The sequence below is a fragment of the Ammodytes marinus genome (genome assembly GCF_949987685.1).
Source record: "Ammodytes marinus genome assembly, chromosome: 18".
Lineage (NCBI taxonomy): Eukaryota > Metazoa > Chordata > Actinopteri > Uranoscopiformes > Ammodytidae > Ammodytes > Ammodytes marinus.
The window spans coordinates 21,517,606-21,529,645 of NC_137222.1; the positions used below are offsets into that span (position 1 = coordinate 21,517,606).

Sequence of the window (12,040 nt, forward strand, 5' to 3'; positions counted from 1 at the left end):
GCGAATCTAGTTTCGTTAACTAAAAAGTAGTTCAAAATACTTTGAAAATGTATGTAATATGAAATGATAACAAACTATAGTACACAAAGGACAAAAGCCATATAAAAATTTTGTCACCAGACAAACATAAACCAAAAAATAACAAAGCAAAACAATAACTAAATCTTTTCCCAGGTGAGCTGAAATCCATCTTTCTCGAATATCAATATAGCCCTGAGTTGTAACCCCATGTTTGTAGTTTCAGCAGTTATAGGCCTACACAAAAAAGTGCCATAAAAGTATTTAGCTAGCCTACTTGAATCACTGCAAATAATGAATGTATAGTTGAAGCACCAGCAATCTACTGCAAAAATGTAGTTAAAACTACTAGTTTAACTATTTAGTTCACTACTCCGAAACACTGATTCCCACTAAATTCATGTTCATGTTCCCACACAGGAAAATGTTGCAGGAAAATGCAGGGTAGACACTAGAATAACTACATGGAGGACAACTTCCTTATTGTTTACCACGGTAGACAGCACTAATGAAAGATAAGGGAATTCACTTTATTTCCTTGAATGCACCAATCAAGTTTTTTAATGTGTTCGATTGAAAGAATAAAAATGTCATTATTGGTCGACAAATCAAACAGATGCCCATGCTAATGCTAATGTGAAGAAAAAAAATAGACAAATGGATCAATTCATTAATTATTTTTGAAGCCTGCATGGCCAGCCTGCATGTATCTTTGGAATCACACATGGCACGCTCCTGATTGGTTACCTTCATGTTAATCGAATACCGGAAGGAACAAGTGCAGTCTGTCAATCATTTCAATCTCCACTGAAGTATTATTAATGCAAGACAGATGCCGGTTGATGGTTGTTATTGTCTCTTCCAAATGGACATTTTTAGAGGTTTTTTTTAGACACAATTTATAAACACAAAAAGGAATGGTAATGAAAAGGAAAAATTAAAGTTAAAGACCTACTTCACCGGTGGAAATATTAAGGTGTATTGAATTCTGAGATCCTTTATAGTAAAAATTTGCAAACATTTTAGAAATCGGTTCATCCTAGCTTGAGAAAAGGCAGAGAGAGTGTTTTGTGGTCTCACTGTCTAACCCTACATTTTCCCATGTTAGTATCAACAGGACAGCTGGGCCAAGGGAAGACTGAGGAAAGAAAAACCTAATTCATTGTATTATAATAGCGATTTCATAATGATAGAACTCAAGTTCCGTATGGGTGAAGTATTCCTTTAAGATGGAAAGATCAACAGCAGAGAATTTAAGGGCCAACCTTAAAGTGGAACTAAAATAAGTTATTTTATTCAGAAGTACTGATGGTTTCAAATGAAAAAATAATGGTTTGCATTTATATCAGAGGTGTCATGTATGGGAGTGCTCATAAACTGGGTTAGACCAGCTGACGGTGATGTGGAAGTTAACATAATATGTGACGTGGTTTGAGAATGTCTGGTTGAGAGGAGCTGAGTGACACCTGGTTCTAGTCTGGATGTGATGAAACACTTTGAGTCAGTGGAGTCTTTGTTCAGTGACTCACAGTGGCTTCATGATTGTGTGTTATCTACCGTCGCGTCTCTGATGCACCAGAGCCTGTATCACACTACTTCATGCAAAGAGTACCTCCAACTCAACAAGCCATTCCATGCATTTTTTGAATCATAAAATAAATGGGAATTATATCTGCCGGTTTGGTTGTCGGTTTACAAAAAACAAGTATTTTCTAAGAATGTGAGTAGATGAGTAGATTAACCCAGCTCCAGTCCACTGTTAAAGATGCTTTTATAAACTAGTGCTATTCAAACAGTGTTTTGTGCTTCCTCTTCCACTGCCAGCTGACGCTTGAGCCGACACTTGAACTATTGCTAAGTCCTTTCAGGAGGAACGGAACACATTTCCTGCTCATTTAACCACTTATACTTAAGACTGACTCTTTAGCACTTTGACATTACATCATTTGGCACTTAGGGAGGGTACCTGCCATGGATCTTAATAACACAATCCAAAAAAAAAAATATTTGTGACATAACGACCTATCTCCATGTATTTAATAAAAAAATTAATATTTCTATACACATTTCTACTTTCTTTGGCTATTTTGGGACTTTATTGTGGCTTTAGCAAGTTTATTGTAGTCATACTTCATGGCCTCTTCTGTGATATATTGGTATACTGTATGTTAACAAAGAGTTTATTATGTATCCTCCTAAAATGTTAGGCTACATACAGAGAATAACAAGAGTTACGCATGATTCAAAAGTAAAGAAAGAACTAAGCTTTGTAAATATCAAAAAGCCTTTCTCAAACCAACCCACACAAAGGAACCAACCTTTATTTCACTCACTCATATGGTGATTAATCATAAGCCTGAGCAAATAATAAAACAAATTCTGTTCATTTACACAGAAATTATAGAGCTTTGTTCATAGGGCAGGTTGTTTAGTTTGAAATGTCAAGTTTATGGTGGAATTTTATTTCACCCAGGAATCTCGAGTTGTGTGCCTGTGTTTAGGGAAGTGGTGGTTCCTAAATAAAGCGGAACTCCTTAGCAAAATACGTAGGCCTATTTGATGACTTTGTATCACTACAACAGCTGTCACCACTTGAAGAAATGTTTTCACTCTTTGAGATATGACGGCAATAGCTGCTCAGAAGTAGGCCTATAAAGGTAGGCTATTACAAATAGTTTCTGTAAACACATGCCGTCCGTATGGCCACCGAATAGAGAGATTGAATGCCTATTTTTCTGTATGTTTTTAACTTATTGTGTTACTGAAACATGCCCATACTTCAAGATTGAAGAATAGGCTACTTTAGGCTTACTGCCATAGCCTACTCTGACTATAGGCTACTCGTTATGAACATACACAGCCGCTATTTCTGACCTTTTTATTATACAATTTGTTGAAGGCACAGTCAGAAGAAGTCACTACGTAATGCTAAAATTGCGTCAGGATAATGTAGCCTACAGCCATAAGCCAATCAAAGCCGCCCATTTTGGGCGGACTATTTGAACATCAGAAAGTGCGGCTCACTGATTGGCTAATGGAAACTTCAATTAGACGGTGATCGTATCGTGTAGTAGATTGCTGTAAATACACAGTCGTTCGATACAACGTTAATTGTCGAGCTCAAGAATACACATCCTGACAATAATGTAAAAAAATGAAGTCAAAACGATCCTGAAACATTAGGGGTAAGGTTTAATCTCTACATTTAGTCCCGAAAGGGGCTCATTTCTATTCTTGAACCCAGGCCTTTGATTGGTTGCTACCCCTCTGACGTCACCGGTGTGGGAGTGAGCGTTGTTAACATCAACAAAAGAGAAAAGGAGAAAGAGAGAGAACAGAGAAGACGAGAAGGAAGGAACAGAAGACAACAGATATGTGGATTTAACCTGCATTAACAGGTAGAGTAAACCTTTCGAAATACATACTAAAACTACATCTTTATCGCACAGAACTAGGCTACATTTTCTTTTTTGCTAACACTTCACTCGGAATAGGAGCCCAGGAAAGAGAAGCGAATGAAAGTGAACGATCGAAAATGGGACATTAATTTAGCTAATTGACAACCGCCATAGACAGTTAAACATATACAATGTCTCTTTTTTATATAATGCAAATATTTACCTGTCGCAACGTTTCGACGGAGCGATAGAAATGTTTGAAATGGAATTAAAGGGTATATTCTATGTCCATTGTCTGTAAGGAAATAGTCAATAACAGCAAGTGTTTCCCTTTTCTTGGCGTAGTTTTCAGTTTAAAAATGACCATCGTACGTGACTTAGAAGGGACGGTTTCCTTGTTACCGTCAAATATTTTTTTTTTTTGCTCTCGGCTGTTGTTGTTGCTATCCCCTGTATCCGTCTGCTGTTATAAGCGGAAGATCTTTTTAAATGTATCTTACACGGTTATATTTACAAGGAAAAAACTCCACGAGCATATTCCGTTCGGTTTAGTACATAAACGCTGTGCTATATTCTATAAAACATTACATTTTAGTATGAATAGCCGTGTTGTACAGTATCATTCAATAGCTCGGATAGGAATGAAAAGATTCAGCCCCTCCCCCGCTCCTACTCCGACCAGAGGATTTAAAACGTTAGCGAGCAATGTTTAACGTTAGCCCCATCGGTAACCATTATCAAAAACGACAAAAAACGAAAATTTCTTAGCCGTACGTATATGGATCATGCTTTTTGTGTATTTAGGGTTTGTTTATTAACAGACAGAGCCTTGAAAGAAAGGGCTGTTGTGTTTCGGTGAGAGGGATAGACGGCGTAAACCAGTGGAAATCTGACACCCAGAGCCCAGCTGATGGCAGTGGGCTGGGCTCCGGGGCTGTGAACCGTGTTAGAGAGAATCTAGGCCACCGACATACAGTACACTGTAATAACACAACACAAGAGGATAAGAACAGTGTTTTAGCAAACATGGACGGACTATTGAACTGTGCACATTTTCCCAGTTATAAAATAAGATTCAATATTTTCTATTACAGGCAAGGTATTTTCATTTATTGATAGCCCAAGGCAATTCAAAGTGCATCACTAGGGGCATAAAAAAAGACATACCATGTTTTAAATTGCATTTAAGGGATAAAAATTAGCAAAAAAAGGTAGGAAAAAAATTAAAAGTGAAAAAAAAAAGAATTAATCTCACCTGCTGTTCGATGCTTGTCTTCAACGGTCCTATACTGCTTAACATATAACTCTCACAGTAGTACATTTAACTGTTAGGACTACAAAGGTAAACTAAATTAATACGTACAGTACTTGGAAAAAAAAAATGTCCACACTGACATTTTTTTCCTGTTTTTATTTTTGTGTGGGTCTATCCCTGACTGGTGGTGTGCTTTTCTGTTTTGCAGCGGAAAAATACTGTCTTCAAAAACAACAACAGAGCCAGCTGAAACATGGACGCCTTCAAGCTGATGAAGGAGCTGCGGGCCAACTATGAACAGGAGGTTCACTTTCTCCCCAAGGAGACGGGGCTGAGCCTCATAGAGTCCACCACACAGGTGAGGAGCAGCACAGTTCACATACTCTCAACATTAACCACATTTTGCCGCTTTAATAAGTTGTTCCCTTTCTTTTCCTGACATGTTGATTCATTAGGTAATATTGAATACTAACAAATGACATGTTCCAAGTCTGACCTACTTTTCTAGCAGGCCGTTATCTGCCATTATGTAAGCGATCAGAGTACTCTGTGTGACTGATAATAAACCAGGTTAACCTACAGCACGTCTTGTTTTTTTCTTCTTCTCCCTCCAGGATGACAATCATATCTCTGCAAAGTGCAGAGACGCCAAAGTGGAGGACCTGTGGAGTCTGACCAGCTTCTTCGGTTACAGCACGCAGACCTTCGTCCTGGCTGTGAACCTGCTGGACAGATTCCTGGCCATGATGAGGGTAAGGACACACACACACACACACACACACACACACACACACACACCTGATGTGAGCAGACATGGTGGGAACACTAGAGTGTTTATTTTAAACAAGCTCTAGTGACAGAGTTTGGCTGCGCTCTGTAAAAAAAAAGAAAAAAGAGAAGAAGCCCTAAGCTTCTCCGGTGTCATTTTAGCAGCAGATCACTAACAGGTTTAAACACATTAACAGTCTGGTAAGGTCGGTAAAGGGATTAGGTTTAACATATGGAACAATATTATATATAATAAAGAACAATATTACTTTGATGTATAGTCCTCTTTATTGTATTAAATCATTCACTTCCCGTTTCTTTACTGGGAAACAAATCCAATGCAACAAGTCCTTTTAACCTGGTTTCCATTGAGCGGTTCGGTGCACCTCGGCACACTCATTTATTTAACTAATCAAAAGTTGGAAAGGGGAACAAAATAAGCAAACCGTGGTGCTGTACCTATTTCTGTTAACCTTTTGTTGTGACACCAAGCCGTTCCAATAGGGTGGAGCTTCACACGGCAGTCCATTTAATTGGTCGACATGAATTACAAAGTCACCGTTCCTTACCGAACCGAACTGTGCTGCTCAGTGGAAACGAGGCATTAGTAGTGGCTGGATCTCAGTGAAAACAGTAACGTGACGTGGGATTTAAAGACCCGATGATGTAAAATTCAACCATTCATTTTCCTACCCCCCTCCCTCCCCCTCTTCAGATCCAGCCCAAGCACCTGTCCTGTGTGAGCCTGAGCTGCCTCCACATGGCGGCCAAGCAGACGGAGGAGGAGTGTAACCTGACGGCCAGCCACGAGCTCATCCGCATCGGGCAGTGTCGCTTCACCGCCTCAGACCTGGGCCGCATGGAGAAGATCGTGGCCGAGAAGCTGGACGTCAAGTCCAAAGCCGTCACCGCCTTAACCTTCCTGCACTTGTACCACCAGATCGCCCTCTCCCACTGCACAGACAGGTCAGCACATAGTCGTGTATATACCCACCCCAACCCTCATTAGTTTTAGACTTGTTGCTTTTTATTTACTCATTTCTATTTAATCTACATGAGATTTGAAAATTAGCTGCCGATAGACAATCCATTGACATCAACATTTAGTCAAGCTTGACAAACACACATTTTTTCTGCAGCCCTTGTTGAGACATGATATTCATGAGTTCAGATCGGTGTGTTTACAACAAGATTTTCTCCATGATTTGATTGGCCGCGCCTCTCCGCCCCACCTACTTACTTGTTTGTTACAGCATTTCCACTCGATGTAGGGCAGCCATCACAATCAGCTGTCTGACTAAAGTGCACTCAAGTAGACCTCACACACTGATGTAACCCTGGCACACAGTGTGTTGTTGTTAATATTCCCAACTGTGCTTTGGTTCCAAGCTAAACGCATTCACTTTACTTCAGTCGCGTTTTTAGTTTTATCTTTCCAAAACATCATCCGATGAGTCAATAGCAACATTGGTCTTTATTTTCTATTCCATCGTAAAAAGTGTCCCCGTCTCACATCTAAACCTGACTCTGTGTGTGTGTGTGACGTGTGTGTGTGAACAGGAAGGAGACTCTTAGCCTGGAGAAGCTAGAAGTTCAGCTCAAAGCCTGTCTGTGCCGGATCTCCTTCTCCAAAGCAAAGGTAAGAATGCACTGCAGGCCGTAATGAGACACTCAATAAGATACGACTTAAACGTTTTGTGGTATAAAGTTAACCATGTTTCTGTCTGTCTGTCCATCCAGCCGTCCGTCCTAGCCTTGTCTCTCCTGAGGCAGGAGATAGAAGCCGTCCAGTCGGCGGACATGTTGGAAATAGCCTCTCACATCCAGAGACACTTAAAGGTAAACACACCATCATGCACCACTTTATATTATACAACCAGACTCCATCCAGGGAAAGTTAACACCTGTGGGAACCCTGATGTAACAAACGGATAAGAAAACAAAGTTTGCTTTCCCACAACAGGCCTGAACAGCAGCTTGGGCAAATACATTAGAGTGTAAAGGTTTCATTTCAAAAAGGCACAAGACCTTTCATAAAAGTTAAAGAGACGGTATAACCATTTTTTCCAGTTTCAAACATGAAACTCTTATTAGGACTTCTGGAGATGGCAACTCCACAAACGTTAACATGGCAAACAAACTCCCAGCCTTTAGGCTTACTATGTCAAGGCCAGATTCCAGTGTGGGGAAGAGGGGGCGGGGTCTATTTATTCTTAGCCCAGCTCGCCATCCAATTTTATTTTTATTTTTTTCCATCGGTGTCTGTGGTTATGTAAGCCAGTGTCGTGTTGTGACGGCTTGACTCCAAACATTAAAAAGGAAAAGAGACTTTAAATGCCAGCTGTCAGTGGGATGTAGCAAATAAGAATATGCATCAATGACAACAAACAAAAACAAACACCATTGAACTATAGTCAACTATAGGCAAGATTCAACCAATCGGATTCAACTATGTCCTTTCTTAGTCGGAGAACCCTCATCATTTTTTTTAACCATAAATAGTATTTTAGATATGGGTCATTTTAGATCTTGGGTAGCTCTGCTGCATGTTTGTCATTCAACTCCTTAACCTACCGCTCAGGCGTTATGTGACAAGCGGATCAGGTTTCTTGAACACACCCACAGACTCCATTCCTCTTAACCCTTCTGAACTGTAAAAGATACCAGGTTTCTGTTTACCGAGGCACTTTTGAACGCATCATACCGCTACATGTTAAGTAATCGATGTGACTGTAGACTGTGAGTGAACGTGGCAGTGTGCCAAACAGCTGAACTGAACTGCAGTGTGGTCTTGTTTCAGATTGTGGATGGTGAGCTCCTGTTTTGGAGCGAGCGCGTGGCCCTGTGTCTGTCGGACTACGCCTCTCCTGAATGCAGCAAACCCAACCACAGGAAGCTGCAGTGGATCGTATCAAGACGGACCGCCCAGAACCTGCACAGCCTCCGCACAGTCCCTGAACTACCCACCATCCCAGAGGGCTGCTGGGACGAGAGCGAAAGGTCAGCATACACACACCTGAGCCCTAGCACTGAACACTGTCACAGCCCCCAACACACACACCTAAAATAAACACTGCAAGGGGCACTCACACTAGGCATTCATACCATTCCCCATCAGGATTGATGTCTATTTTTAAGACTCAATATTATTCAGTCATTCAACCGAAAAAAAAATTAAAATGTGGGCAAACTAGAAGTCTCTCTCAACACAGAATCACTTCACACGTTGAGGAGCTAATGGTATTGGTTACCGCCGGGTGCTTCAATTTCACACAGCTCAGTCAGAACTCACAGTACTGTGTGCCTCAAAACAAAGTTCAACAATCAGGCTCTATGGTAATGAACCAGGGATTGTGTTGCATTCGGTTTCATTCTGATGTCACAATGTCTTCATGTGATGGTATCTGCTGGAAAATACCAAACACTCCTCCTGATGACAACAGAGGCATTTCAAGTTATAAGGAAGAAGACACGCCCAATGTGTCACAACACACACACACACACACACCTAATATTTCAGTTTGTATAGCAACGCCACAATGTTAAAACAGTCTGACTTGAAGGTTCATTTTGAGAAAAGTTAACTTTATATATAAAAAAAATAAGAAGATTTGAGTGACAGTCCCCTGCAAATTAAATGTGTTATTCAATTTAGGGATGGCCTTTTAATTTGTTCCCCCTGCATGTGTGTTGAGTAACACTACTCTGAGGCAACCAGCTGTGCAACAACAATGAAGTCTCTAATGTGTTGTAAGAAAACGTCAGACACACACACACACACACCCCTCTGACTAGCCCAGCTTGCTCGGGGCCTCTCCTATCTCCTCACCCTGTACTTCGGGTGTGTGTACGTCTCACCAGTCACGTCCCACTGACACACACAGTTTCCATGACGTCACACCAGGCCACAGAGCCTAGAGACATTATGTAAACACACACACACACACACACAACGTATGGACAACTTTTACAATATGTACAAAAGAAAGCAAACCTGAAGCCTTTTCCCAGCTGGCTCCTGTAAACATTGATCATTGACCCACAGTCAAACTGAAACCTGAACCGTGTTGATCAGCAAACCTTTAAGTGAACTTTGTTTTATAAGAGTCATTTTACTTGATACTTTCAGCTGATGATGACAAATTTAAATGTAAGCCACACTGTAAAACAAGTCTGGACATGATATCAGCTGATGGCCGTCTGTTTAAAAGAGGTTAACATCACTCTGTCAGCTGTGTTTATATGGCCCGGTATCATTCAATTATGTTTCGATATCGATACAGATAGATACAATGACTGTGAGACAGGTTCCTGAACGATAGCTTTTTCAATAGCAATTTCTTGAAATACGTCTTTAAACGATGATATGACACTTCATGTAAAATAAAACTAAATAGACAGTCCTTGACATTTTTTTTGTATCAATCCATTTTTAAATACGTTGAGATGGAAATAACTCTCTTCAGATTAGCACAAATGCCCGATCCCCTGAGCCACCGCAGCTCCAAAAACAATATACCAGCTGAAGAAAAGGAACAACATGGAAACAATACTATGAATCAGTGCAAATAGTTTTCAGTGAGAAATGAAAAAATGTCAGAATAGATGGCTTATTGATGCATACTGCATGAATTGATATTCACCCATTCTGACAAGCATTCTCCAGAATCACTGACTCCACCTTTAACCCCCTTTTATGTATTGAAAATGTGTATTGAACGACAAGACATTTTGGTCTGTGCTAGAAAAGTATCGACCTTCAAAACTTTGTCTTAACCCTCTTTGACTGTATGTGTAACAGTATATGTAACAGTATATATCCCTGTGTGTGTCTACAGTGAGGACTCTTGTGAAGACATGATGAGTTCAGGTGAAGAATCCCTCAGCAGTTCGTTGGGCAGCGACGCCGACGAGTCATACTTCCCCCTGAGCCTACGCCGCCAAAAACACCGCCAGCACCTCTACGCCTGAAAGCCTGCCTCCGCCATTTTGTGCCTAGCCATCTCCACCCCCCTTCCCCCTTTTCACCTTTGAAACGCCACGTCTTTTAATTTATTGTTTTGAATGAGCTCCGGTGCTGGTGGTAGAAAATTGCACAAAAACAAACTGGCAGCTGAGAAGGTCTGGACTCTCCCCTGGGTAGATTTTGTATGCTAGAGTTTTTTTTGTTTTGTTAGTTAGTTTAGTAAGCGTGTTGAGTTGGTGCATGTTGAGATGTCACATTCCAGGACCCAAAAAAAGCTTGTACGAACGATATTTAAAGGTGAAATACAGTGGACTGTGTGTGTGTGTGTGTGCGCAGTGTCTGGTTTTATGGTGCCAAGCTAGCTAGACACTGCAAAGTGAGGTATTATTATCAATTCTCAAGACAGTCAGTACATGTTGTCGACAAGAAGAAAAACCTTGCTTGAAAAAAAATATGGTGTTTATTTATTAGAATGTTTAATGACTGTTAATTAATCGAAGACTGTTTCTTATTAAGAGTTTTCCTGATGTATAGAAGCTGAGAGTGGCCGTGGTGGTTCAGTTTTTGGCTTAAAAAATAACATGTTTTTTTTTGCTCATATATATATAGTTGAGTTATTCAAAGACATCACACATTGAATTTGAACTGAATGTGAGCATCAAGGCCTAGCAAACTGTGAGCACGGCTGCTCTCGGCTTCTGTAGTAACGTTTGCACTGTTTTCTTTTGATTTTCAAGTGTTGGTTGATGGGCAGAATGGAGGTTTGAGTATGAGTATGAAAGGGGAACTTGATATGTCAGAGAGTGTTTGACTTCCCTTCAGAGTCGAACCCTGCCGACACAACAGGGTGTTCAGATGAAAAACATTTAACGAGTGTGTGTTTGTGGATGTGTGTACGTATGATCCTGGTTAAATTCACAGTTGCCAATTTTTAGGATGTAGCTTTAAAGAAAAAAAAGTTGTGTTGAAACTGTTGGAATGTTGAATGGAAGAAAAAAAATAATGCTGACTGTCGTCGGAAAAAAAAATTCTGAAAAATGTATAAGAAAATGTTAATACAAAAACGTGTAAAACTGTAAATGATGTACAAAAAAAACAAAAAATTCTGTTAATAGTTCTTTGTAGATATTAAGTTATTTATTCTCTTTGTCACCTGTACTGAAAAAAAGAAAATCTTATAAAAAATATTATTTTTTAAACAGTTGTGTCTGTCTTTTTCCTTTTATCAGGTCTAAAAAAAATCTAACTCGCCTACATAGTAACAATTTAACAATCAAGCTAACGGGAGTAGCTATTTAAGTAACAAGTATATAGCATTCATTTAGAGACATAGTAAGATTGTATTAGGCCACCATTTGCGGGGGAAGTTGTATTATGAGAAATGTTGTAATAATAAGAGTTAAGTTAGGATAGCTGTGTGTTGTAGCTTCTGCTTGAAAACAAAGTCAGGACTTATCAGCATATTTCATTCATGACCATATTGACTGAATGGATCTTTATCCTTTGATGGAGTATACATTAAGCACCATGTAGTTTAGCTATGAAATGAAATGAGCTCGTCATCACTCAGCAGCTAAAGCAGTATACTTTCATCCTAAAAGGAGATTCATAGGCCTTTCACACCAAAATGAACCA

General features: G+C 39.9%; 1 protein-coding gene across 1 annotated transcript; it reads left to right on the plus strand.

Annotated features, from left to right (window-relative positions):
* The first annotated feature begins 3,346 nt into the window (after positions 1-3,346).
* On the plus strand, positions 3,347-11,555 carry ccng2 (cyclin G2). The gene is made up of 8 exons (XM_080047331.1): positions 3,347-3,416; positions 4,880-5,029; positions 5,286-5,423; positions 6,155-6,405; positions 7,000-7,078; positions 7,180-7,278; positions 8,240-8,439; positions 10,278-11,555. The coding sequence occupies exons 2-8, from the start codon at positions 4,925-4,927 to the stop codon at positions 10,408-10,410; spliced, it is 1,005 nt and encodes a 334-aa protein (XP_079903457.1). The 5' UTR covers positions 3,347-3,416; positions 4,880-4,924; the 3' UTR covers positions 10,411-11,555.
* The last annotated feature ends 485 nt before the right edge of the window (positions 11,556-12,040 follow it).

Bases quoted from the DNA above. Each gene is read 5' to 3' on its own strand.
- ccng2 (XM_080047331.1), top strand. From the start codon at position 4,925: ATGGACGCCTTCAAGCTGATGAAGGAGCTGCGGGCCAACTATGAACAG. The intron at 5,030-5,285 runs GTGAGGAGCAGC...TTCTCCCTCCAG, and splicing joins TCATAGAGTCCACCACACAG to GATGACAATCATATCTCTGC. The intron at 6,406-6,999 runs GTCAGCACATAG...GTGTGTGAACAG, and splicing joins CTCTCCCACTGCACAGACAG to GAAGGAGACTCTTAGCCTGG.